Source organism: Equus przewalskii, chromosome 6 (genome assembly GCF_037783145.1).
Source record: "Equus przewalskii isolate Varuska chromosome 6, EquPr2, whole genome shotgun sequence".
NCBI lineage: Eukaryota > Metazoa > Chordata > Mammalia > Perissodactyla > Equidae > Equus > Equus przewalskii.
The window spans coordinates 31,662,349-31,686,081 of record NC_091836.1 but is presented as its reverse complement, the minus strand read 5'-3'; the positions used below and the strand labels follow the sequence as shown (position 1 = coordinate 31,686,081).

Below are 23,733 nucleotides of genomic sequence, written 5' to 3'. Positions count from 1 at the left end.
CAATAGAAATCAATGAAGCAAATTTAACAGAATGGAGATTTTTTGGCAAGTTGGAGGATATTCTATGCTAATTGAAGAGAAGTTTCCAGGAGAGGTAAATATTTATGCTATTTTTCATACAATACAGAGGCAGCGTTAGCACTAGGTTAAGATCCTTTGTTCACATCCTAGCTTAGCAAGCTTCTAACTCTGTGACACTGGAGAATTGTCTTAAACTCTCAGTGCCTTAATATCCTCCTCAGTAAATTGGGACAATAATATTACCAACTCAATATGATAATTATTGTAATTATACATTTCAGTATTTGTGAAGTGCTTAGAATAGTGCCTACATAAAATAATAATCACTGTAAAAGATTTTGTTGAGCAAACAATTCTATAAATATGTCCACATAAATCACATGATAATCTATTCAATTTCACCTATTTGTTCCAAATCCCACTTAGCAATCACACCAACTATAAGAGACTACTTGCCCCAGGTAAATACAAGGCTAAGTTGTAAGGATAGATAATGACGTGAAAGCTTATGCCCCACAAGAATGTACTCCTGGGATTAGTGCTTTTCTCAGAGCCAACTTCACATCCCTGTTTCTCAAAGCATATATCAAAGGATTCAGGGAAGGAGTAATGATATTATTCAACACCGGAACCACAGAATCCAGCCAAGGGCTGGAAGCAGGCCGGAGGTAAATGAAGACTACAGGTCCATAGAAGAGCAGGATGGAAGTCAGATGGGCACTGCAGGTTGAGAAGGCTCTGCGCCTGCCTTCTGAGGAGCTGATTTTCAATATAGAGATAACGATGCAAGTATAAGTGAGGATAAGAAGAAAACACGTGAGTGAAACAACACCTACATTGGTGAAACTCACCGTCTGAGCCAGAGAGGTGTCTGCACAGGCCAAGGGCAGTACCACAGGGATATCACAGAATAAATGGCCCACCTCATTGGGGCCACAGTAGGGTGACTTAAAGATGAGGAATGTGAGGACAGATGCATGCAGACAGCTCCCCATCCAGGTGCCTAGAGTCATGATGGTGCACACGCTGTGGTTCATGATGACTGTATATCGCAAGGGGTGACAGATGGCTGCAAATCGGTCATAGGCCATCACGGTGTACAGGAAACACTCAGTGCAACCCAAGAAATGGTAAAAGAAGACTTGGGAGGCACAGCCCTGGTAAGAGATGGTCCGGCTTTGGCCCATCAGGTAGAACATCAGTTTGGGGGAACTCACTGAAGGGAAAAATATGTCAAACACTGCCAGGTTTCCCAAGAAGAAATACATGGGAGTGTGGAGGTTGGAGGAAATGAGGATGGCCAGAAGAATGAGCAGGTTCCCCAGCAGAGTGAGCAAGTAGAAGGCCAGAAAGAAGACAAAGAGCACATTTTCCAGCCCTTTTGTGTGAGAGAGTCCCATGAGGAGGAACTCAGTTACAGCAGTGTGATTCCTCATCTTCATGTCTAGTTAGATCTGGAAGATCAAAGAAGGCCTCATGAGATGAGCTTATGCAATAAACGAATACCTTCATAGAACCTATTGGAAATTGATAATATCCATATATTATAAAAAAAATTTAACAGTAATCATTGCAATTCTGTAACTAATTACTGTGTGACTTTGAGTAAGTCATTTATTTAATTTTTATCTATTTCCTCAGAAGGAAAATAGGGATAACAAAAGAGATAGAGTAGAAAGAGGGTAGAAAATAAAACTTTCAGTTGGATATATCTGAGTTTAAATGTCAAATCTACTCCCTACTCTGTGACTTGGGATAATTTTGAAAAAAAAACCCTAAATCTCCTCTGTATCTGTATATGTAGCATAAAACTATCTTATGATTCCTGTGAGGATTAATGCTTTAATGTATCTTAAGTCCCTAGTGTAAGGCCTACTCCTACCCACCCTTGTTAAAAAATCCATTCAAGACACTAATATTCTGATTTTTATGAGCCTTTATTCCACACAGTATTTCCTTTAGGTCAACTTTCAGCAGTCCTGAGATCATCTATTTATGTGAATGATTCATGAAACTGCTTTTTCCATCACCAGCCACACAACTGAAAATGGAGAATTGTCCGTTACCAATATTTTAAATATGAAATTTAATTTCACTATTTCAATGTTCAATTAGGATTAATATTCAATTAAATTCAAATATTCAATTAAATTCAATATTTCAATATAAAGTTTAGTTTCTCGATAGCAATTACGTCTACAATACAACTGCATATATACAATCCGCATTAAGGTTTTTAAGATTAAGCTTCATCAGGCAGATAATATCTTAAGAAAATACCGAGGAGTCAACCACGTCAGTATTCACCCAAACTCAAATAGAGCCAATTCCCAAGTTTTTCCCACCTTCCTCTAGTGCATATGACCCATCAGAAGATGAGGAAAAGAAAGCGCTCTACACAGAAGGCAGTTACACACCAGACTGAAGGGAAACAGCTGGCTCGGGCTGAAGCAGGCCCCACATCCACCCTCCCCTGTTTCCTTTCCTTTTAGATGCTGTGGAACATGAGGGCCAGGCTCTGAGGCCAGAAAAGCTGAGAAATCCTCTTTCTCAGACTCAGTCTCTCAGGCCTGACAGTCTAGATCCGACAGTGCCTCTGGACCCTGAGTGAAGGAGCAGCATTCATTCCCCCAAGAGAGAATAAACATCTTTGGTGTTCCTTTGGGATTCCGTTCCCTCGTGAGCACCAACTCAAAAGTCTTCAGAACAGAGGGAGCAATCAGACTAGAGATGTTTCTCTCTTCCCTCCCTCCTTCTTTCTCCCCACTGCCTCTCCCTCATTATTTCTTAGACTAAAACAATTATGTAGCAGCATTTAGTAGTTTTTAAATCTCTCTGATTAGCAATAACTCTTGGGCATGTTTTTCCACTGCTGGAGCACCATCCACTGGGTTCCGATATTTGAAATTGCCCAGTGATCCTGGCCTTGGAAGATGTACGTTTGAAGAAAGCGCTGGGGATTAGGAAAGTAACTACTTAAAACAGGCAAGAATCCCATCTTGGTGTTAAAATAAAACACACCTACAACTGTTTTCCCCATAATTAGCTTTATAATTCTCCCAGTGATCACTTCTTCAACTGCCAGAATTCATATCTTACTATTTTGTAAAATCTCTTCTCTTTATTTTCCCATTATGCTGCTACTGATGTTTCTCTCAGCATGCTTTAGTTATTGTAATTTGGTTCAATTTCTTTTTAAAGAATTCAGTCTTCTGACTGCCATGTGGAGAATGGATCCGAGAAAACAAGAGTAGAATTTGGTAGGGCTGTTAGCACATTACTTTTACTGGCCATCTAAAGAAACAAGCACATGGACCTACTAAAAATGCTGTGTCTAACCATTTTAATAATTGTGATAACGGGAAAGCCACAAAATGACAAAGTTTAGGTACTTTTTAAAACATTCTAATACTCACTGTCCTTTTTCATGCCAGGGAATTCAGAAGAGAGTTCTGTCTCCACAGTTTTGAAGTCATAATTACATCTTACTGAGAATCTCCTTTTTTTTTTTTAACCAGACTGTTCAAGGCCCTTTTATTTCATCCTTGCATCAACCCCATGAGCTAAATGCTATTTTCTTTCTAAGGATGAAAGTAGGGTTGAAAAAGATCAAGTAATTACCAAAGTCTACTCCAAAAGTCAGTCACTGACTTTGGATCTGAAGTTTAGTCAGTCTGCATTTAAAATTTATGTTCAATTCCTAGCAAATAGAATAAATATTCTGAGTCTTAATTTAAAAAGTAAACATGCTTGGTGACGTATTTCTACCCATTTTTCTTTTCTTTAGCTTTGCTTTAAAAATGAAGCTATTAACAGGCTGGCCCAGTGGCACAGCAGTTAAGTTTGCACGTTCCACTTTGGCAGCCAGAGTTTGCAGGTTCAGATCTCAGGTGTGGACCTACACACTGCTTGACAGGTGTTCCACATATAAAGTAGAGGAAGATGGGCATGGATGTTAGCTCAGGGCCAGTCTTCCTCAGCAAAAAGAGGAGGATTGGCAGTAGTTAGCTCAGGGATAATCTTACTCAAAAAATAAATAAATAAATGCTCAATGATTTAAAGGAAAAGTGAATATAATGAGCAGATAAATGGAAGATATACAAAAGAACACAGAACTTCTGGATGACAAAAATGTAATATCTGAAATTTAAAAATTGAAGGAAGCAATTGCTAGTATATTAGGCATTGAAGAGGAAAATATCAGTGAATCTGAAATCATAACAAAAGAAACTGTCCAAAATGAAGAACAGAGAAAAAAGTAAAGGAGAAAAAAGGAAAAAAAAAAACAATCTCAATGACTTGTGGGACAATGTCAAGAAGTCTGTCATAAGTTACCAGCACCTGAGAAGGAAGGGAAAAATAGAAAAAGTGTTTAAAGAAATGATAGATAAAAAATTTTGAAAATTTCCCTTTTTTTGTTTATTTGAGGAAGATTAGCCCTGAGCTAACATCTGCCACCAATCCTCCTCTTTTTGCTGAGGAAGATTGGCCCTGAGCTAACATCCGTGCCCATCTTCCTTTAATTTATATGTGGGACACCTGCCACAGCGTGGCTTGATAAGCAGTGACTAGGTCCATGCCTGGAACTGAATCCGTGAACCCTGGGCCACTGAAGCAGAGTGCACAAACTTAACTGCTGTGCCACCAGGCCAGCCCCTAAAAATTTTGAAATTTTGATGACAAGGATAAACCAAGAGATCCAAGGAGCTGAATAAACCACAGACGGGGTGAAAAGAAAACTGCTCAAGTTTATATTATAATAAAATTGATGAAAACCAATGATAGAGAAAAATATCTTAAAAGGAGCCAGGTTAAAAAAAATAGATGCTGAGTATAGAACAAAGATAATAATGAAGAAATAATTACCATCAAAGCTATGCAAAACAGGAGGCAGTGGAATCACGTATTTAAAAGGCTGAAATTAAAAATGTCAACTTAGATATCTATATCTAGCAAAATTATCCTTTGAAAATGAAAGGACAATATTTGTTTAGGAAAACAAAATCTTTTTTTACAAAAGAAGAATTTTGTAAACAGTAGGCCTGGACTACAAGAAATGTTAAAGGAAACTCTTCACACAGAGGGAAAATGAATCCAAATGAAAAATTCAATTTATAGAAATGAATAGGAGTGCCAGAAAGGGAAATTTCACTGTTTGAAACAAAAATAATAGCAATGTATTGTGGGATTTATTACATATATAAAAGTAAAGTGTATAGCAACAATAGCACACAGGATGGAAATTATGCTGCTTTAAGATTTATCCATTATATATGAAGTGGCAAAACTTGAAGGTAAATTGTAATCATTTAAGGATGGATATTGTGAACCCTAGAGCAACAACTAAAACAAATGAGGTATAGGAATAAGCAAATAATGAAGATAAATTAAAACACACACACAAAATTAATAAAGATACTTCATCAATATGAAATCAGAAAAGAATAAGAAAAACCAACATATCTGGAACAAATAGTAAACAAAATAGCAACACGGTAAACCTAAATAAGCTGTATTAATAATTACATTATATGGAAATTGTTGAACTATTCCATTTAAAAGTCAGATATTTTCAAACTGGATTTAAAAAATACTCAATGATATGCTGTCTAAACCCACTTTAAATGCCACTTTAAAATACAGATGGAATTTAAGTAAAAAGGTGGCATAATACACATATATCATGTGAACATGGATTATAGGAAAGTTTGAGTGGCTATATTAATATCAGATAAAGTAGACTTCAGAACAAGGAATATCACTGACAATAAGGAGGGAAATTTCATAATTGTAATGGGGTCAATTCATGACGAAGATGTCAAAATTCTAAATGTGTATGCACACAATAATAAGATTTCAAATATATGAAGCAAAAATTGATAGAATAATAAGGAGAGATGGACAAATTCCCAATTACAGTTGAATATTTTAATACTCCTTGCTCAGTAATTGATAGAACAAAGAGAGAGAGAGAGTCTGTAAGGATGTAGAACAATACTATGAACCAAGTTGACTAAATTTAAGTTTATAAAATACTCCATGGTCTTGCATGAACAGAATACACATTTTTATCAAGTGCATATAAAACATTAAGAAATATCAGACTTTTGTTGGGCCATAAAACAAATCTCAGTAAGCTCAAAGAGATAAGTATATTTTCTGACCACAGAGAAATTAAATTACAAATCAAGCCCATGGTGTTTTAGTAGTGAATTCTACCAAACATTTAATGAAGAAATAATGCCAAATGTATACAGTTATTTATTGAAGTCATAACAGTTCATAACATTTTGAAATTTCAAATGTACTTTATTATTTGTAGTCACCATATATATGTGCCCCTTTACTGCTTATGCCCATCTCCTATCCCCCTTCCCATCTGGTAATCATTAATCCATTCTCTTGGCCCATGTATTTGTGTTTCTTCTACACATGAGTGAAATCATGTGGTGTTTGTCCTTCTCTGTCTGTCTTATTTTGCTTAACAAAGATCCATCCATGTTGTTGCAAATGGTTTTTTGGGGCTGAGTAGTATTCCATTGTATATATATATACCACTTCTTTTTAACCCATTCATCAGTTGATGGGCACTTGGGTTGCTTCCACATCTTGGCAATTATGAATAATGTTGCAACGAACATAGGAGTGTATAAGTCTCTTTGAATTGTTGATTTCATAATCTTTGAATAAATACCCAGTAGTGGGAAGGCTTGGTCATACAGTACTTCTATTTTTAATTTTTTGAGAAATCTCCATACAGTTTTCCATAGTAGCTGCACCAGTTTACATTCCCACCAGGAGTTCTCTTTTCTCCACATCCTCTCCAACACTTGTTTTTTGTCTTGGTAATTATAGCCATTCTAAAGGTGGACTTGATGTCTCATTGTGGTTCTGATTTGCATTTCCCTAATAATTAGTGATGTTGAACACCTTTTCATGTGCCTGTCAGCCATCTGTATATCTTCTTTGGAGAAATATCTGTTGACAACCTCTGCCCATGTTTTGATCGACTTGTTTGTTTTTCTGTAGTTGAGTTGTATGAGTTTTTATATATTTTGGAGATTAACCCCTTGTCAGATATATGATTTGCAAAATTTTCTTTCACTTGGCATGTTGTCTTTTCATTTTGTTCCTGGTTTCCTTTGCCTTGCAGAAGCTCTTTAGTCTGACGTAGTCGCATTTGTTTATTTGTTCTTCCTTTCCCCTTGCCTGAGTAGACCGTATCCAAAAAGATGCTTCTAAGACTGATGTCAAAGGGTGTACTGCCTATATTTTCTTCTTGGTGTTTTATGGTTTCAGATCTTACCTTCAAGTTTTTAATCTATTTTGAGTTAATTTTTATGTATGGTATAAGATAATGGTCTACTTTCATCCTTTTGCATGCGGCTGTCTGGTTTTCCCAACACCATTTATCAAAGAGACTTTCCTTTCTTCATTATATGTTCTTAGCTCCTTCACTGAAGATTAGCTATTCACAGGTGTGTGGTATTATTATGGGACTTTCAATTTTGTTCCATTGACCTGTGTGTCTGTTTTTGTGCCAGTACCAAGCTTTCTGATTACTATAGTTTTGTAGTATATTTTGAAGTCAGGGATTGTGATGCCTCCAGCTTTGTTCTTTTTCTCAAGATTGCTTTAGCCATTTGGGGTCTTTTGCTGCTGCATATGAATTTTAGGATTCTTTGTTCTATTTCCGTGAAGAATGTCATTGGGATTCTGACTGGAATAGCATTGAATCTGTAGATTCCTTTGCATAATATGGACATTTAAAATGTATTTATTCTTCTAATCCATGTGCATGGAATGTCTTCACATTTCTTTATGTCATCATCAATTTCTTTCAATAATGTCTTACAGTTTTTATTGTATAGCTCTTTCACCTCCTTGGTTAAATTTATTCCTAGATATTTTATTCTTTTTGTTGTGGTTGTAAATGGGATTATATTCTTGAGTTTTCTTTGTATTAGTTCATTATTAGAGTATAGAAATGCAACAGATGTTTGTAAGTTGGTTTTGTTCCCGGCAACTTCACTGCAGTTGTTGATTATTTCTAATACTTTTCTGATGGATTCTTTTGAGTTTTCCATATATAGAATCATGTCATCTGCAAACAATGAGAGTTTCACTTTTTCCTTGCCAATTTGGATGCCTTTTATTTCCTTTTCTTGCCTAAACGCTCTAGCCAAAACCTCAAGTTCTATGTTGAATAAGTGGCAAGAGTGGGCACTCTTGTCTTCTTCCTGATCACAGAGGATGGCTTCCAGTTTTCACCATTGAGTATGATGTTGGCTGTGGGTTTTTCATAAGTGGTCTTTATTATGTTGAGGTACTTTCCTTCTATACCCATTTTATTGAGGTTTTTTATCATAAATGGATGTTGAATCTTGTCAAATACTTTCTCTGCATCTATTGAGATGATCGAGTGATTTTCATTCCTCATTTTGTTAATGTGGTGTATCACATTGATTGATTTGTGAATGTTGAACCATACCTGTGCCCCTGATGTAAATCCCATTTGATCCTGGTTTATGATCCTTTTAATGTATTGCTGTATTCAGTTTCCCAATATATTGTTGAGGATTTTTGCATCAATGTTCCTCAATGACAATGGCCTGTAATGTTCCTTCTTTGTGTTGCGCTTGTCTGACTTTGGTATCAAGGTGATGGTGGTTTTGTATAAATTGTTAAGAAGTGCTACATCTCCCTCAGTTTTCTGGAATAATTTGAGAAGGATAGGTAATAAATCTTGTTTGACTGTTTGGTAGAATTCTCCAGAGAAGCCATCTGGTGCTGGATTTTACTTTTTGGAAGGTTTTTATTTACTCTTTCAATCTCTTTGCTTGTGATTGGTCTATTCAGATTCTCTATTTCTCCTTGGTTCAGTTTTGGGAGGTTGTATGATTCTAAGAATGTATCCATTTCTTCTTGATTGATTGTCCAATTTGTTGACATATAGTTTTTCATAGTATTTCTGTGGTATCCCTTGTAATTTCTCCTCTTTCATTTCTGAGTTTATTTATTTGAGCCTTCTCTCTTTTTTTCTTAGTGAGTATGGCTAAGAATTTGTCAATTTTGTTCATTTTTTCAAGGAACAGCTCTTAGTTTCTTTTACCCTTTCTACTTTAGTTCTGTTAAGTGTAGTTTAAGATAGCTTATTTGAGATTCTTCTTGTTTTTTAAGATGGGCCTGTATTGCTATGAATTTCCCTCTTAGGACTGCTTTTGCTACATCCCAAGTGAGTTGGTATGATGTATTTTTGTTTTCATTTGTCTCCATGTATTTTTTTATTCCTCCTTTAATTTCTTCTTTGATCCCTTGGTTGTTCAGTAGCATGCTGTTTAGTCTCCACATACTTGTCACTTCCCAGCACTTTTTTGTAGTTAATTTCTAGTTTCATAGCATTATGGTAGGAAGGATGCTTGATATGATTTCACTCTTCTTAAATTTATTGAGGCTTGCCTTGTTTGCCAACGTATGGTCTATCTTTGTGGATGTTCCATGTACACTTGAAAAGAATGTGCATTCTGCTGGGTTTGGATGGAGTGTTCTATCGGTATCTCTTAAGTCCATCTGATCTAGGTTTTATTTAATTCCACTATTTCCTCATTGAATTTTTGTCTGGATGATCAATCAAGTGATGTAAGTGGAGTGTTGAGGTCCCCTACTATTATTATGTTGCTGTTAATTTCTCCTTTAGGTCTGTTAATAGTTGTTGCATGTACTTTGGTGCTCCTATGTTAAATGCATATATATTTATAAGTGTTATGTCCTCCTTGGGGAGTGTCTCTTTTATCATTATGTACTGCACCCATTTGTCTCTCTTTGCCTCTTTTATCTTGAAATCTACTTTGTCTGATATAAGTATGACAAGACTGGTTTTCTTTTTTTGCCATTAGCGTGGGGTATCATCTTCCATCTCTTCACTCTGAGCCTGTGTTTGTCTTTAGAGCTGAAAGCTATTTCTGGATGCAGCATATTGTTTGGTCTTGTCTTTCAATCCATCCATCCTCTCTGTCTTTTGATTGAAGCATTCAGCCCATTTACATTTAGAGTGCTACTCAATATATGAAGGCTTAATACTGCCATTTTCTCTCTTGTTTTCTGATTCCTCAGCATTTCCCTTGTTTCTTGTCCTGTGTATTTCTGACTGCCATTTCAGTTGGTGATTTTCTATGATGGGTTTCTCAGCTTTCTCTTTATTTATCACTTGTGTCTTGTTCTGATTTTTTGTTTAGTGATTACCGTGATGTTTGTATAAAAGATCTCATAGATGAGATGGTCCATTTTTGCTTAGCCTCTTATCTCCTTAGCCTAAACAGATTCTATCCCTTTCTTCTTCCTTAAGTTATTGTTGTCACAACTTATTCTTTGTTGTGTTGTGAGTTTGTGAGTAAAATGAAGTATTTAGTGTTATTTTTTATCCTTTCTTTCCCTTTATCTTTAATGTTATAATTAAGTATTTGCTAACCTCTTCTGACAGAGTGCTGCAATATTCTGATTTTGACTATCTATTTATCTGTTTGCTTCAGTCTTTGTAAATCCTTTCTCTTTTTTGAGGTTTGAGGGCTTTCTTGATCATTTCTTGTAGGGGGGATCTTGTAACAATGGATTTTCCCAGCTTTTGTTCATCTGAGAAAATTTTTATTTCTCCATTGTATCTGAAGGATAGTTTCACTGGGTAGAATATTCTTGGCTGGAAGTTTTTGTCTCCAGTATTTCAAATATATCATTCCACTCTCTCTTAGCCTGTAAGGTTTCTGCTGAGAAATCTGCTGAAAGCATGATACAGGTTCTTTTGTAGGTTATTTTCCTCTGCCTTGCTGACATTAATATTTTTTCTTTGTCATAGACTTTTGCCAGTTTTAATAACATATATCTTGGAGAAGGTCTTTCTACATTGATGTAATTAAGAGTTCCATTAGTTTCTTTTACACGTAATTCCAGCTCCTTCCCCAGGTTTGGGTGGTTTTCAATATTATTTCTTTGACCAGGCTTTCTGCACATTTCTCCCTCTCATCTCCATCTGGAATACTAAAATCCTTATGTTGCATTTCCTAATTGAGTAAGATATTTCTCAGATAATTTTTTTCATTTCTTTTTACTCTTACTCCTCCCTCACCTGACGCATTTCTATATTTCTGTTCTCTAAATTACTAATTCTGTCCTCCATAATATCAGCTCTGTTATTTAAAGATTCCAGTTTTGGTTTTTATTTCCTGTTTGTTTGTTTGTTTGATTCACTCTGTTTTTCATCTCCAACATTACTGTTTGGCTGTTTCTTTAGTGTTTCAAGTCCTTTTGTGAAGAATTCCCTCTGCTCATTAATTTTTTTCCTGAGTTTCTTGAACTGTCTTTTAGAATTTTCTTGTAACTGGTTGAGTTTCTTTATGATAACTATTTTGAATTCTCTGTCATTTAATTGTAAATTTCTGTGGCTTCATGATTGGTTTCTGGATACTTTTTATTTTCCTTCTGGTCTGGAGTTTTAATGTATTTCTTCATTCCATTTGATGGGGTGGGCCTTTGCCATCACATATTGGTAGTATCTTGTCAGAGTTTCCACCTCACACCACTGGGGGTGCAGGAGCTGTGTTTTCTGAACCCTCTGTTACCCATGGCTGTTGTGCCCATCTGTTGGAAGTTGTGCCAATAGTGCTTTCTGCATCCTGCTGCCACTGCCTCACACATACAGGCACAGGTGCTCTGGTGGGGATCCCCTGACCTGTCTGACCAGCTGAGCTAGTAGACCAAGTGGGATGAGGGGGACGGGACACCTTCTTTCCCACCCATTCTCCCACTCTGCACTCACTGGCAACCCATCTGGGCTGCTCCACTAGGTGGGGGCACCCCCATGGTGGCTTAACAACCTTGGTGTGGACCATTCCCAAAGGCTGGAAAGCAACTCTGAGAGCAAAAGCATTCCCACAGAGGGCTGCTTTTTCCGCCTCTCTTATTAGAGTCTTCCATTGGCCAATGCAGAAGCTCCCACACCCTAGATTGCTGAAGCTAGGGAGGGGAAAGAAGTCTGCTTACCTCCTTCCACTGCCTTCCAAGAGATCCAACACCTCCACCTTCAGATGTACGGCTGCATAGATCTCTCCGATGTCTATTGTGTTGTGCATATGTCCTCTGTTAGTTAATGAATGTCCTTTTCATTGTAGCTTAGGTGGGAGAGCCTAAGAGAACACAACACTCTGCCATGATGCTGATGTCATTCTTCTATACACTTTTTCAGAAAATTGAATGAGTAACAATTTTTCCTAGTCATTCTACGATTGCAGCATTACCTTGATACAAAAATTAGTGAAAGACACTACAAGAAAATAACTACCAAATAATATACTTTAAAAAATAGTTACAAAAATTTTTAAAATTTTACCAAATGAAGCCCAATACATATGAGAAATGATTATACATCATGATCAAGTGGAGTTTATTTCAGAAATGTATTTGGCTTAACATTCAAAACTCAAGCAATATAATTCAGCATAGCAACAAACTAAAAAAAAAAAAAAACTATATGATCATCTCAAAAGATGCAGAAAATGCATTTGACAAATTTCCAAAGATCCTTCCCTGTTAAACCTCTCAGCTAACTAGGGATAAGAGAGATCATTTTAAACTCATTAAAGAGAAAAACAAAAACAAAAACTACAAAAGCTCACAGCTAACATCATACTTAATGGAAAAACCTGAATGTATTCACTCCAAGATAATGAAAAGACAAGGACATCTACTCTCACCACTTCTATTCAACATTATACTAGAGTTTCTAGACAGGGCAATTAGGTAAGAAAAAGAAATAAAAGTGATTCAGATTATAAAGGAGAAGTCAACTGTTTATATTTGTAGACAACATGGTCATGATCATAGATGTAGAAAATCTGATGGAACATCTACAAAAGCTACAAGAGCTAAGCGAGCTTAGCCAAGTTGTAGGATATGACTAATATAAAAAAATCACTTGTATTTCTATTTACTAGGGATGAATAATTAGAAATTAAAAATATTAAAACTACTATTTAAAATAGCATCAAAATAGAAAATAGTGGGAAATCTGAGAAAAGATGGGCCTGACCTGAACACTGAAACTATACAACCTTGCTGAGAGAAATGAAAGAGATTTATGGTACTCATGGGTCAAACACAATGTAGTTAACATGTCGATTCTCCCAAATTGATCTGTCAATTCAAGCCAATTCTAAGGAAAACCCCAGCAGGCTTTTTGAGGCAAAATGTCAGGATGATTCTAAAATGCACATAGAAATGCAAAAGACATTGAATAGCAAAATCAATTTTAAAACAAAGATGATGTTAGAGGAATGGCTCAGCAGTAGAGCAGACCCAGCGATGAATGAGTATGGCAAATATAGGTGCATGGGGTTCTACTCCTCTCTAGTCTTGTTAGAATATCAACAGAAGTCACAAGAATGTGAAGGTGGACTCAGCTGTGCCTTTTTCTATGTGTAAATGACTATCAGTGGAGAATTCTTGATATTAGAAGTTCTCGCCCATTCATCACCTAGAACATCACTGGGTTTTAGTGAAATAAAGCCTATAAAGCTGGCTCATTCCTTTCTTCTTCCTGAGGATGGTAAAAGTCAGAAAATGTCATTATCTTTTGAAGGAAAAAGGGACGAAACAAGTTGTGCAGCACTCTTAAGAAATCTAAATAATCCCCAAACAATAATTGCTGGGAAAAAATAGTGGTTTGGGTCAATGTAGTAAGATAGGAAAAAAACATAATGGGTGTTTACTTTTGGAAAGCAAAAGACAAAGTTAGTATTTTATACAGATTATATGAATTTATACCTATATAACCAAAGAGAATCAAATAGAAGTTAATACTATAAGGTACGTAAAGGAATTTGGATAGAAGTTTAAATTAACAAAATTTTTAGTATGAATTTTACAGAGAGATTTTGAAATATATTAACTAGGGCTAAATTGCAAATAATTCTTGAAGTAGCCTTTCAAGATAGCAATGTGATTTTACATTGATTATATATGACTTATACTAAATGGATAGCCAAAATGAGAAAATTGGGTTATGTGATAAATTGAGAGCAATACTAATTCAGGGGGCTTTAGTTCCTCAAAACCCACCTTATGGAAAGTGGTATTCTCCACATACAGGTAAGTCCATTTCTATTAGCACAAAAAGCTTGTGAAGTTGGAATTTTCTTTCTCCAAAACTAATGGTGCTTTGAGCTTCTACTGTGTTAGAACAGATTTTCTCTTTATTTTCGTAAAGATGTTTTCCTGATAACTAATACATAACTTACTTCTAGAAGAAAATCATATTTTTCCTCTATTTGGTTATATTAATCAAGCTTTAAAAAATCAATTTTCCCATAATATATAAAGAACTCACACAAGTCAACAACAAAAAATCAAACAACCCGATCAAAAAATGGGCAGGAGACATGAACAGACATTCCTCCAAAGAAGATATACGGATGGCCAATAGGCACATGAAAAGATGTTGATCATCATTGATCATCAGGGAAATGCAAATCAAAAATACAGTAAGATATCACCTTACACCCATTAAAATGGCAAAAATAACCAAAACAAAAAGAAAATGTTGGAGACGTTGTGGAGAAAAAGGAATGCTCATGACTGCTGGTGGGAATGCAAACTGGTGCAGCCACTATGGAAAACAGTATGGAGATTTCTCAAAAAGTTAAAAATAGAAATACCATATGACCCAGCTATCCCACTACTGGATATCTATCCAAAGAGCTTGCAGTCAGCAATTCCAAAAGTTCCATGCACCCCTATGTTCATTGCGGCATTATTTACAATAGCTAAGACATGGAAGCAACCTAAGTGCCCATCAATTGATGATTGGATAAAGAAGATATGGTGTGTGTGTGTGTGTGTGTGTGTGTATATATATATATATATATATGCACACACAATGGAATATTACTCAGCCATAAAAAAGAATAAAATTGTCCCATTCACAACATGGTTGGAACTTGAAGGAATTATGTTAAGTGAAATAAGCCAGATAGAGGACAATCTCTGTATGATTCCACTCATATGAAGAATTTAAACATGTAGACAAGAGAACAGATTAGTGGCTGCCTGGCGAAAGGGGGGGTCTGGAGTGGGCACAAAGGGTGAAGGGACGCACCTACAACACAACTGACAAACAATAATGTACAGCTGAAATTTCACAAGACTGTAAAATATCATAAACTCAATAAAAAATAAAAAAATAAATTTTCACAGAAAATCTAAATATAATGTAAGTTTATAAGATAGAAGGTGCAAAGGCAGAAGTCCCTGAAATGAGAGAAAATCTCTGACTCAGACAAGGTGAGGTAGAGGTATCATCCATTCCTGACTGGGAATTTGCAGTCTGCCAGGTCTCAGAGGGAGAAAGTTTAATTAGCAAGATGTTTATCTGGGAAGAGTAATGCTTGGAACATCCCTGGAGCAAAGCAGCTCCAGAGCTCCTTTTTGTGACTGGCCGTAATCACCAGAATGTAAAAACTTCATCAAAGGGACTATGAACCTCACCAGAAAATTGTACCTTTTGGGATGAAAGCCTATATTTTCTACATTTGAATTTAAAGAAGAAATCAGAGAACAAAACAAAACAAAAAAACCACACAACTAAATCATTCCTAGAACAATGAATTTTCAAACCCAGAGTATCATGGTTATTTACTTTGGAAATTGATTTTTGGCTAAACAAAATACCTTAAGGAATGATGGCCCATCAAATGCAAAACCAACCTAAAGGCATTTGAAAAAATTGAGTATTTACCATTATGTGGAGACATTATCCTCATCCATGGGGACTCAGGGGCCAAGGCAATATCTCCTGGGATATGAAATCAGTTTTAATCTCTACTATTTAAAATGAGTTTATGTCTGTAGCTTGTTTTGCAGTTTCATCTATGCAAGAAAAAGCAGCATCTTACCCCTTAAAGACAGAGTTTCTTTAAATCTTGAACTTTGTTGTCAAATTGTAAGTAGCAAAATTTTAGCATTTTTCATTGTTGGAATTTTAGTGTGATTATGATGTGTTTGTGGTCATAGGTTTATTCTTCCTCAGCTTTGGCTTATATTGCCTAAGTCATGGCTACAGGGCCAATTTTGCATAGTTTTATAAAACACTCAAAATTTTATAAGAATGCCATCAATAAAGTGCTTTCTCTATAAATCTTGGCATTATTACTCTGAAATTGAAGCAATAGAAAAGGTCTGTTTTTATTAGCTACTCCAAAATGGGAATGTGTTATTTATATTACTCTATGTGGCAGAAGCATCTTAGAATTCATGTAGAAATGTTCCCCTTCTGTCAGAAACTTCCAGGTTACAACCAGATTTCTCTTCATTTCCTCATACCATTTTATTTCTTTTCTCTTTGAATATATAAATTCAAGGAAATTCAGATTATAAAAAAAAGGAAAGAAGGGCCAGCCCAGTGGCACAGCAGTTAAGTTCCCAGATTCTGTTTTGGCCACCCAGCGTTCACTGGTTCAGATCCCAGGTGCAGACCTACGCACCATTTGTCAAGCCATGCTGTGGCAGGGATCCCACATATAAAGTAGGGGAAGATGGGCACGGATGTTAGCTCAGGGCTGGTCTCCCTCACCAAAAAGAGGAGGATTGGCAGCCGATGTTAGCTCAGGGCTAATCTTCCTCAAAAAAAAGAAAGAAAGAAAGAAAACCTTACAGTCTGAGTCATGGAATAATAGAAATCCTAGAAACAATAAAAATCATTTCAGACTACATATTTTTCCTTTAGTTTTAAAAGCACATTTGTGTCTGTTTTATAGCAAACGTAAATATTCAGTCCTGGAATTCAAACACCAGAGGTACAGTTTAGTCCTCTTTAGTATGTAAGCAGATATAATTCCTCATGGGCCTCTCAAAATAAGTTGTGAGTCGATTGGATCACACTTTAGAGGGTGATTGATTGCTTAAACTCCTGGAGGGAGAAATGATAAAAAATTGTGAGTAGAAATAAACATAGTATACGAGGAGTTGAGGAAAGTGATGGTACTGTGACCATTATTGCAGTAGTTTGGTGTCAGATTTCACAGATGATCAGGGGAATATGGTCTATTGTTGGACAGAGGAGTCTGGCTCCAAGTAACACTAGACCACTGCTGGGGTCCCACCTTGGCACATGCTGTTGACCAGAGAGCTTTAGAAAGAAATTTTCTCTCAATCATCAAGGATGAAGATTTCTTTCAAGTTTATATTTATAGTGGTTGTTCTCTGATGATCAGAGGCTGAACCTGTATATTTGGCAGTGTGTGTGTGTGTGTGTGTGTGTGTGTACATGTGTGTGTTTATATGTGTGTGGGAGAGAGAGAGAAAGAATGAGTGATCCCTGAATAAAGGTTTATCCCTAGAAAGTGTGTTAAGTCTGGAAAGACACTAGTTAGGTATATCTTTTCTAATTCTACAGAAACCACCATACAAAAAGGACTCCTCTTTTCTATTTGGCAGATTTTATATGAATTTAGTCCTTTTTTTTATTTGACTGATTCTTTTCTATTTGGCTGATTTGGGTACTGAAATAAGGAAGTGACTGTTCCTCTTCAAAGTCCCACGTTAAAGTAAAAGTGCTATGACAAACATAAATGCCAACCTGCCTCTTGTGTTCTCCATCGGGGAAAACATAGTTGCCATATTTCACATAAAATATGTTTTCAGTAAATATTGGATTCACTTTCCTTCCTATAGGGACAGAGCACCATAGATGAGAAGAAATGACAAACGTGAGCCACGTGACAACGTTCATCCTTCCCCATGCACGTGCACTGGACACTCCCCTCTTTGGGATCTTCTTGGTGATTTATGTACTCACTGTGGTGGGGAACCTCCTCATCCTGCTGGTGATCACAGTGGATTCCCACTTCCACACTCCCATGTATTACTTCCTGACTAACCTGTCCTTCATTGACGTGTGGTTTTCCACAGTCGCTGTGCCCAAAATGCTGATGACCTTGGTCTCCCAGAAGGCAAGGCTATCTCATTCCACAGCTGTGTGGCCCAGCTTTACTCCTTCCACTTCCTGGGGAGCACCGAATGTTTCCTTTACACGGTCATGTCTTATGACCACTACCTGGCCATCAGTTACCCACTCAGGTACAACAGCATGATGAATGGGAGAACGTGTGTCCTCCTGGCCACAATCACATGGCTAACTGGCTCTCTGCACTCTGCTGTCCAGACCACACTGGCATTCCATTTGCCCTACTGTGGGCCCAACCAGATCCAGCATTACTTCTGTAATGCACCGCCCATCCTCAACCTGGCCTGTGCAGACACCTCTGCGAACGAGACGATAATCTTTGTCAACATCGGGGTAGTGATCTCAGGTTGCTTTCTCCTAATAGTGTTGTCCTATGTGTCCATTGTCTGTTCCATCCTGAAGATTCGCACCTCAGAGGGGAGGCACAGAGCCTTTCAGACCTGCGCCTCCCATTGCATTGTGGTCCTTTGTTTCTTCGGCCCTGGTGCTTTTATTTACCTGAGACCAGGCTCCAAGGACGCTGTGGATGGGGTTGTGGCAGTTTTCGACACTGTGCTGACACCTCTTCTAAACCCTGTGATATACACCCTGAGGAACAAGGAAGTGAAGAAAGCTCTGTTCAAACTGAAAAGTGAGTCAATATTCACTCACAGCAAATAATCAAGAAAGGACAGATATAACTAGCTTCTTTTTTACTTACAATTCAATTAAACCACCAACATTAGTATTTTAGTTTTAAGAAACATTCCAATTACCCAGTTTTAACTTTTAATGAAAATTTAGTGATTTTTTAAGTTTTCTCCTGTGCAATACTTGTCAAAATCTAAGATTAAGCAGCCTTTTAATGGCGATAATCTAAAAGGAAGGATAATGACCTGTTCTATTTTTTGTGTGTTCTATCAAGTAAATCATGAGAGACGTGGTTTACTTCTATCCCCTACATAAATATTTTCCAGAATTGCTCTCCAGTAAAATACTCTTATATTTTATTTTGTGAAACATAAATCAAAACTTGTAAAAAGCTTTTTTTACCCTTGCAAGCTTTCTATATTGAAAAATCATTAATAATATTCAAAATACATTACATAATATAGTGACCATAAGATAAGATTTTTATGTTAGAAAATATCTGGCCAAAAATGCTTCATTATCAAGATGAAAGGCTTTATTCACATATATGAGCCAATGAATATTATGTAACTCTTTAGTTTTTTTCACTTTGATCTGTAAAGTTTTTTGAAAATAAATATTTGTCTACTTATTCACTATTTGTATTCTATTGGTCACTGATATAACTGTCTAGATTTTCCCTTCTGTATTTACAGAGATTCTGTATTTACCTTAAATGTAAACCTATTTTTAACAATCTTAAAATTATTTTTGTAAATAAACAGGGGACAAATAATAACTATGAAAGCATGACCCGTATAAACCATGAAACAGTGACCTATGTAAGAGGTTGATTATTAGTGTTCACTCCAGTAAACCAAGTCTGTATGGACAATTATATAACCCTACTCATTTTGCAAAGGAGAAAACTGAGAACAAGTTAGACCAAAATTACTTAGCCATTCAGTTCCCTTAGATTCTTCAGTTCCTTGTAACATCACACTATTTTATTTAACTCACAAAAACACAAAATATTATGGGACATTTACTGAGTGTTAAGGAACATGATACACAACAGATTTGCAAAAATAACTGACAAGATCTCTGTCTTCATGGAAGTCATCATCTGGTGAGGGAGAAAAACAAGTGTAGCATCATCCAGGGTACATTATGATAAGTGTAATGGTGCCCAAGGAGAGGCTCATTATTAGTTTTTAACTTAAAAATATGCTGTTAGATTCATTATAATAATAATATGTATTAAATAAAACCATGGTGAAAGTCACTTAGATTTTTAATGATGATATATAAAGTATCTTTTTTAATTGAAATTTTTATTTAATTAATTGTAGAATCACATAATGTTGGAAGACATAATACAGAGAGATCCTTTGTCTACCTTTGCCCAGTTTCCCCCAGTGGTAATAATTGGTAAAATTATAGCATAATGTCACAACCAGGATATTGACATTCATATAATCTACAGATCTTATTCGTATTTCCCCAGTTGTATTTGTGTGTGTGTGTGTGTGTGTTAAGGAGTATAAATTTTAACACCTGTGTAGGTTTGGATAGTCACGACTACGGTGAAGATCTTGAGCAGTTCCAAGAACTTATAGATCTCTTGTGTGATGGGTTTTTAGCCAATATGAATATTGACCACTGAATAAAGCTATACGATATTAGTATTTTAATTGTTAGAGGGTTAGATAAAACAACTTTGAGTTATATTTTATTTTTTTGTTTATACTTTTTATGTTTTCTTTTTTCTCGTTCCCTCCCATATCCATCTTTTCATTCATTCAATATACAAATATGAATTAAGTGGCTATTGTGTGCCAAGCAATATGAGCATAAAGATTGAACAGACATAGACCTCCTTTTCAAGGAGCTTACAGTCCTAGTATAAAAGAAGCATAGTATGAATAAGAAGAGGAGTCATAAAATTAGAGGAATCCAGAAGAAATTTGCATACAACACTAGAAAGAATAATTTTTATCTTGCAAATTTTTGGATTATTGTAATGCAGCAGATGGAACCATAATATGATGGCATTATATTTAGAAATGTTATTAGTAGGACTATGGAAGACAGATTGGAGGAAGATAAGCTTTAGGGCAAAAAGATCAACCAGAGAGATTTTTCAACTGCCTATCAGAAAAAAACATGAAAATCCAGGTTCAGGCAGTAGCAGCAGGACTTGAGAGTGGTGCAATGGATGGCAAATAGTAGCCAATTGTGTGAGGAGGTAAAGTGATGGAGATGTTTAGTATGCTTGGACAACTGTGATATACCTCAACAAACTAGACAAAGTAATAGGGGTAACTTCTTAGGGTAGAATGAAGAATCCCACTTTTGAAATGTTTTCATTAAGTACCTGTGAAACTTTCAGGTAAAATTATCTGGTTGAAAGCGTAGCTTAGAAGACAAAGCAGGTGATACTTACAAAGTAAAGTAAGGAAGGGGACTGGTCACTAGTTTATGACATTCTTTGGTTTATGCTCACTGTTAAATATCCATTTCCCAAACGTGGAGAAGGAAACTTCTCCTAATGAGCAGCATAAAGTGGAACCAGATCACTAAGGGATAACCCACCACCCTTCCTACATTTCCTAAGGAAGCACAAGAAAGATAGTCTTCAGGAGATTTACACAAATCTGTTACTGAAACTTGCAGAAGTATTTCTCACAATAACACCCAAAGACCTTTATAGAGATTGTAAATTTAAAGAGGCCCAGAGATAGCACTTATAAAAGCAGCTCCTTCTCAATGGAATGGTCCTGGGAGACACCAAGAGATGAAAGTGCCAAAACTGATGCTCTTCCACTTCCTTAATGTTACTGAAATAAATATTTCACTACAGAGACCACGTACAAATAGCATCAAGGGAATATCTGAAGAAGATTAGAAGGAAGTGAAGTATCAAAACACTGATTTGCATAATGAAGGGGCAGCTGATGGCCTTGTGGGATGAAGGTGCACATAGTAGGCACATAGTGCACATAGTAGCAACAGAGACACCTTGTGTGTTTAAAGATAGTGATAAGTATTGTAATCAAGAGTGTTCACAGTTGTCATAAGTATTGACATATAGATGAATGGAAGCAGACTATGGAGTTCACACGGACACATATCACTCAGTTGATTTGTAAAATTATTTTATTGAGGTCATATTCGCTTATGACATTATGTAAATTTCAGATATACATCGCTATATTTCAATTTCTGTATAGACTGCGTCATATTCACCACCAAAAGTCCAGTTTTTATCCATCACCATACATGTGTACTCTTTTACCCCTTTTGCCCACCCCGACCCCTTGTCCTCCAGTAACCACTAATCTGTTCTCCCTTACCTTGTGTTTGTTTATCTTCCACAAATGAGTGAAATCATATGGTATTTGGTTTTCTCTTGTACATTATGATAAGTGTAATGGTGCCCAAGGAGAGGCTCATTATTAGTTTTTAACTTAAAAATATGCTGTTAGATTCAATATAATAATAATATGTATTAAATAAAACCATGGTGAAAGTCATTTAGATTTTTAATGATGATATATAAAGTACCTTTTTTAATTGAAATTTTTATTTAATTAATTGTAGAATCACATAATGTTGGAAGACATAATACAGAGAGATCCTTTGTCTACCTTTGCCCAGTTTCCCCCAGTGGTAATAATTGGTAAAATTATAGCATAATGTCACAACCAGGATATTGACATTCATATAACCTACAGATCTTATTCGTATTTCCCCAGTTGTATTTGTGTGTGTGAGGGTACTTAGCCTAGTACCCTCAAGGTCCACCCACATTGTCACAAATGGCACAATCTTGTCTTTTTTCATGGGTGAGTAGAATTCCTTGTACCGTATCTTCTTTATCCATTCATCCTGTTTATCTGTTGATGGGTATTTGTGTTGCTTCCACATCTTGGCTATTGTGAATAATACTGCAATGAACATAGGGAGGAATATCTTTTTAAATTACTGATTTCCTTCTCCTGAATAAATACCTAGTAGTGGAATAGCTGGCTTCTCTGGTATTTCTATTTTTAGTTTTTTGAGAAATCCCCATACTCTTTTCCACAGGGCTGCACAAGTTTGCATTCTCACTAGCAGTGAATGAGGGTTCTCTTTTCTCTACATTCTCTGTAACAGGTGTTATTTCTTGTCTTGCTAATTAGAGCCATTCTGATGGGTATGAATTGACATCTCAATGTAGTTTTGATTTGCACTTCACTAAAAGTTAGTGATGTTGAACATCTTTTCATGTACCTGTTGACCATTTGTATATCTTCTTTGAAAAAATGTCTGTTCATATCCTCTGCCCATTTTTTGATTGGGTTGTTCATTCTGATGTGGTTGAGTTGTATGAGTTCTTTATATATTTTGGAAATTAACCCCTTGTCAGGTATATGATTTGAAAAAATCTTCTCCCAATTGGTGGGTTGTCTTTTCATTTTGTTGATGGTTTCCTTTGCCATGAAGAAGCTTTTTAGTCTTATGTAGTCCCATTTGTTTATTTGTTTATTTTTGTTTCCCTTGCCTGAGTAGACATGGTATTTGAAAAGATACTGTTAGGACTGCTGTCAAAGAGTGTACTGCCTTTATTTTCCTCTAAGAGATTTATGGTTTCAGGTCTTACATTCAAACCTTTGACCTATTTTGAGTTAAATTTTGTGTATGGTGTAAGATAATGTCTACTTTCATTTTTTTGCATGTGGTTGTCCAGTTTTCCCAACACCATTTATTGAAGAGACTTTCCTTTCTCTGTTGTATGTTCTCAGCTCCTTTGTCAAAGATTAGCTATTCGTAGATGTATGGTTTTATTTCTGTGCTCTCAATTCTGTTCCATTGATCTGATGTGTCTGCTTTTGTGCCCGTACCATGCTGTTTTGATCATTATAGCTTTGCAGTGTATTATGAATTCAAGGATTGTGATGTTCCAACGTTGCTCTTTTTTCTCAGGATTGTTTGGCTATTTGGGGTCTTCTGTTGTTCCATATAAATTTTAGGATTCTTTGCTCTATTTCTGTGAAGAATGTCATTGAGATTGCATTGAATCTCTAATTGCTTTAGGTAATATGGACATTTTA

The 23,733-nt window shown here is 36.1% G+C and overlaps 1 protein-coding gene and 1 pseudogene across 1 annotated transcript; one reads left to right on the top strand and one right to left on the bottom strand.

Moving 5' to 3' along the window:
* Positions 1-527: 527 nt before the first annotated feature.
* LOC103550149 (putative olfactory receptor 10D4) lies at positions 528-1,463 on the bottom strand. Its single transcript, XM_008518874.2, has one exon. The coding sequence runs from the start codon at positions 1,461-1,463 to the stop codon at positions 528-530; it is 936 nt and encodes a 311-aa protein (XP_008517096.2).
* Positions 1,464-17,762: 16,299 nt separating this feature from the next.
* On the top strand, positions 17,763-18,688 carry LOC103550127 (olfactory receptor 10G7-like; annotated as a pseudogene).
* The last annotated feature ends 5,045 nt before the right edge of the window (positions 18,689-23,733 follow it).

Excerpts from the sequence above, each read along its gene's own strand:
- LOC103550149 (XM_008518874.2), bottom strand. The coding sequence starts at position 1,463 with ATGAAGATGAGGAATCACACTGCTGTAACTGAGTTCCTCCTCATGGGA.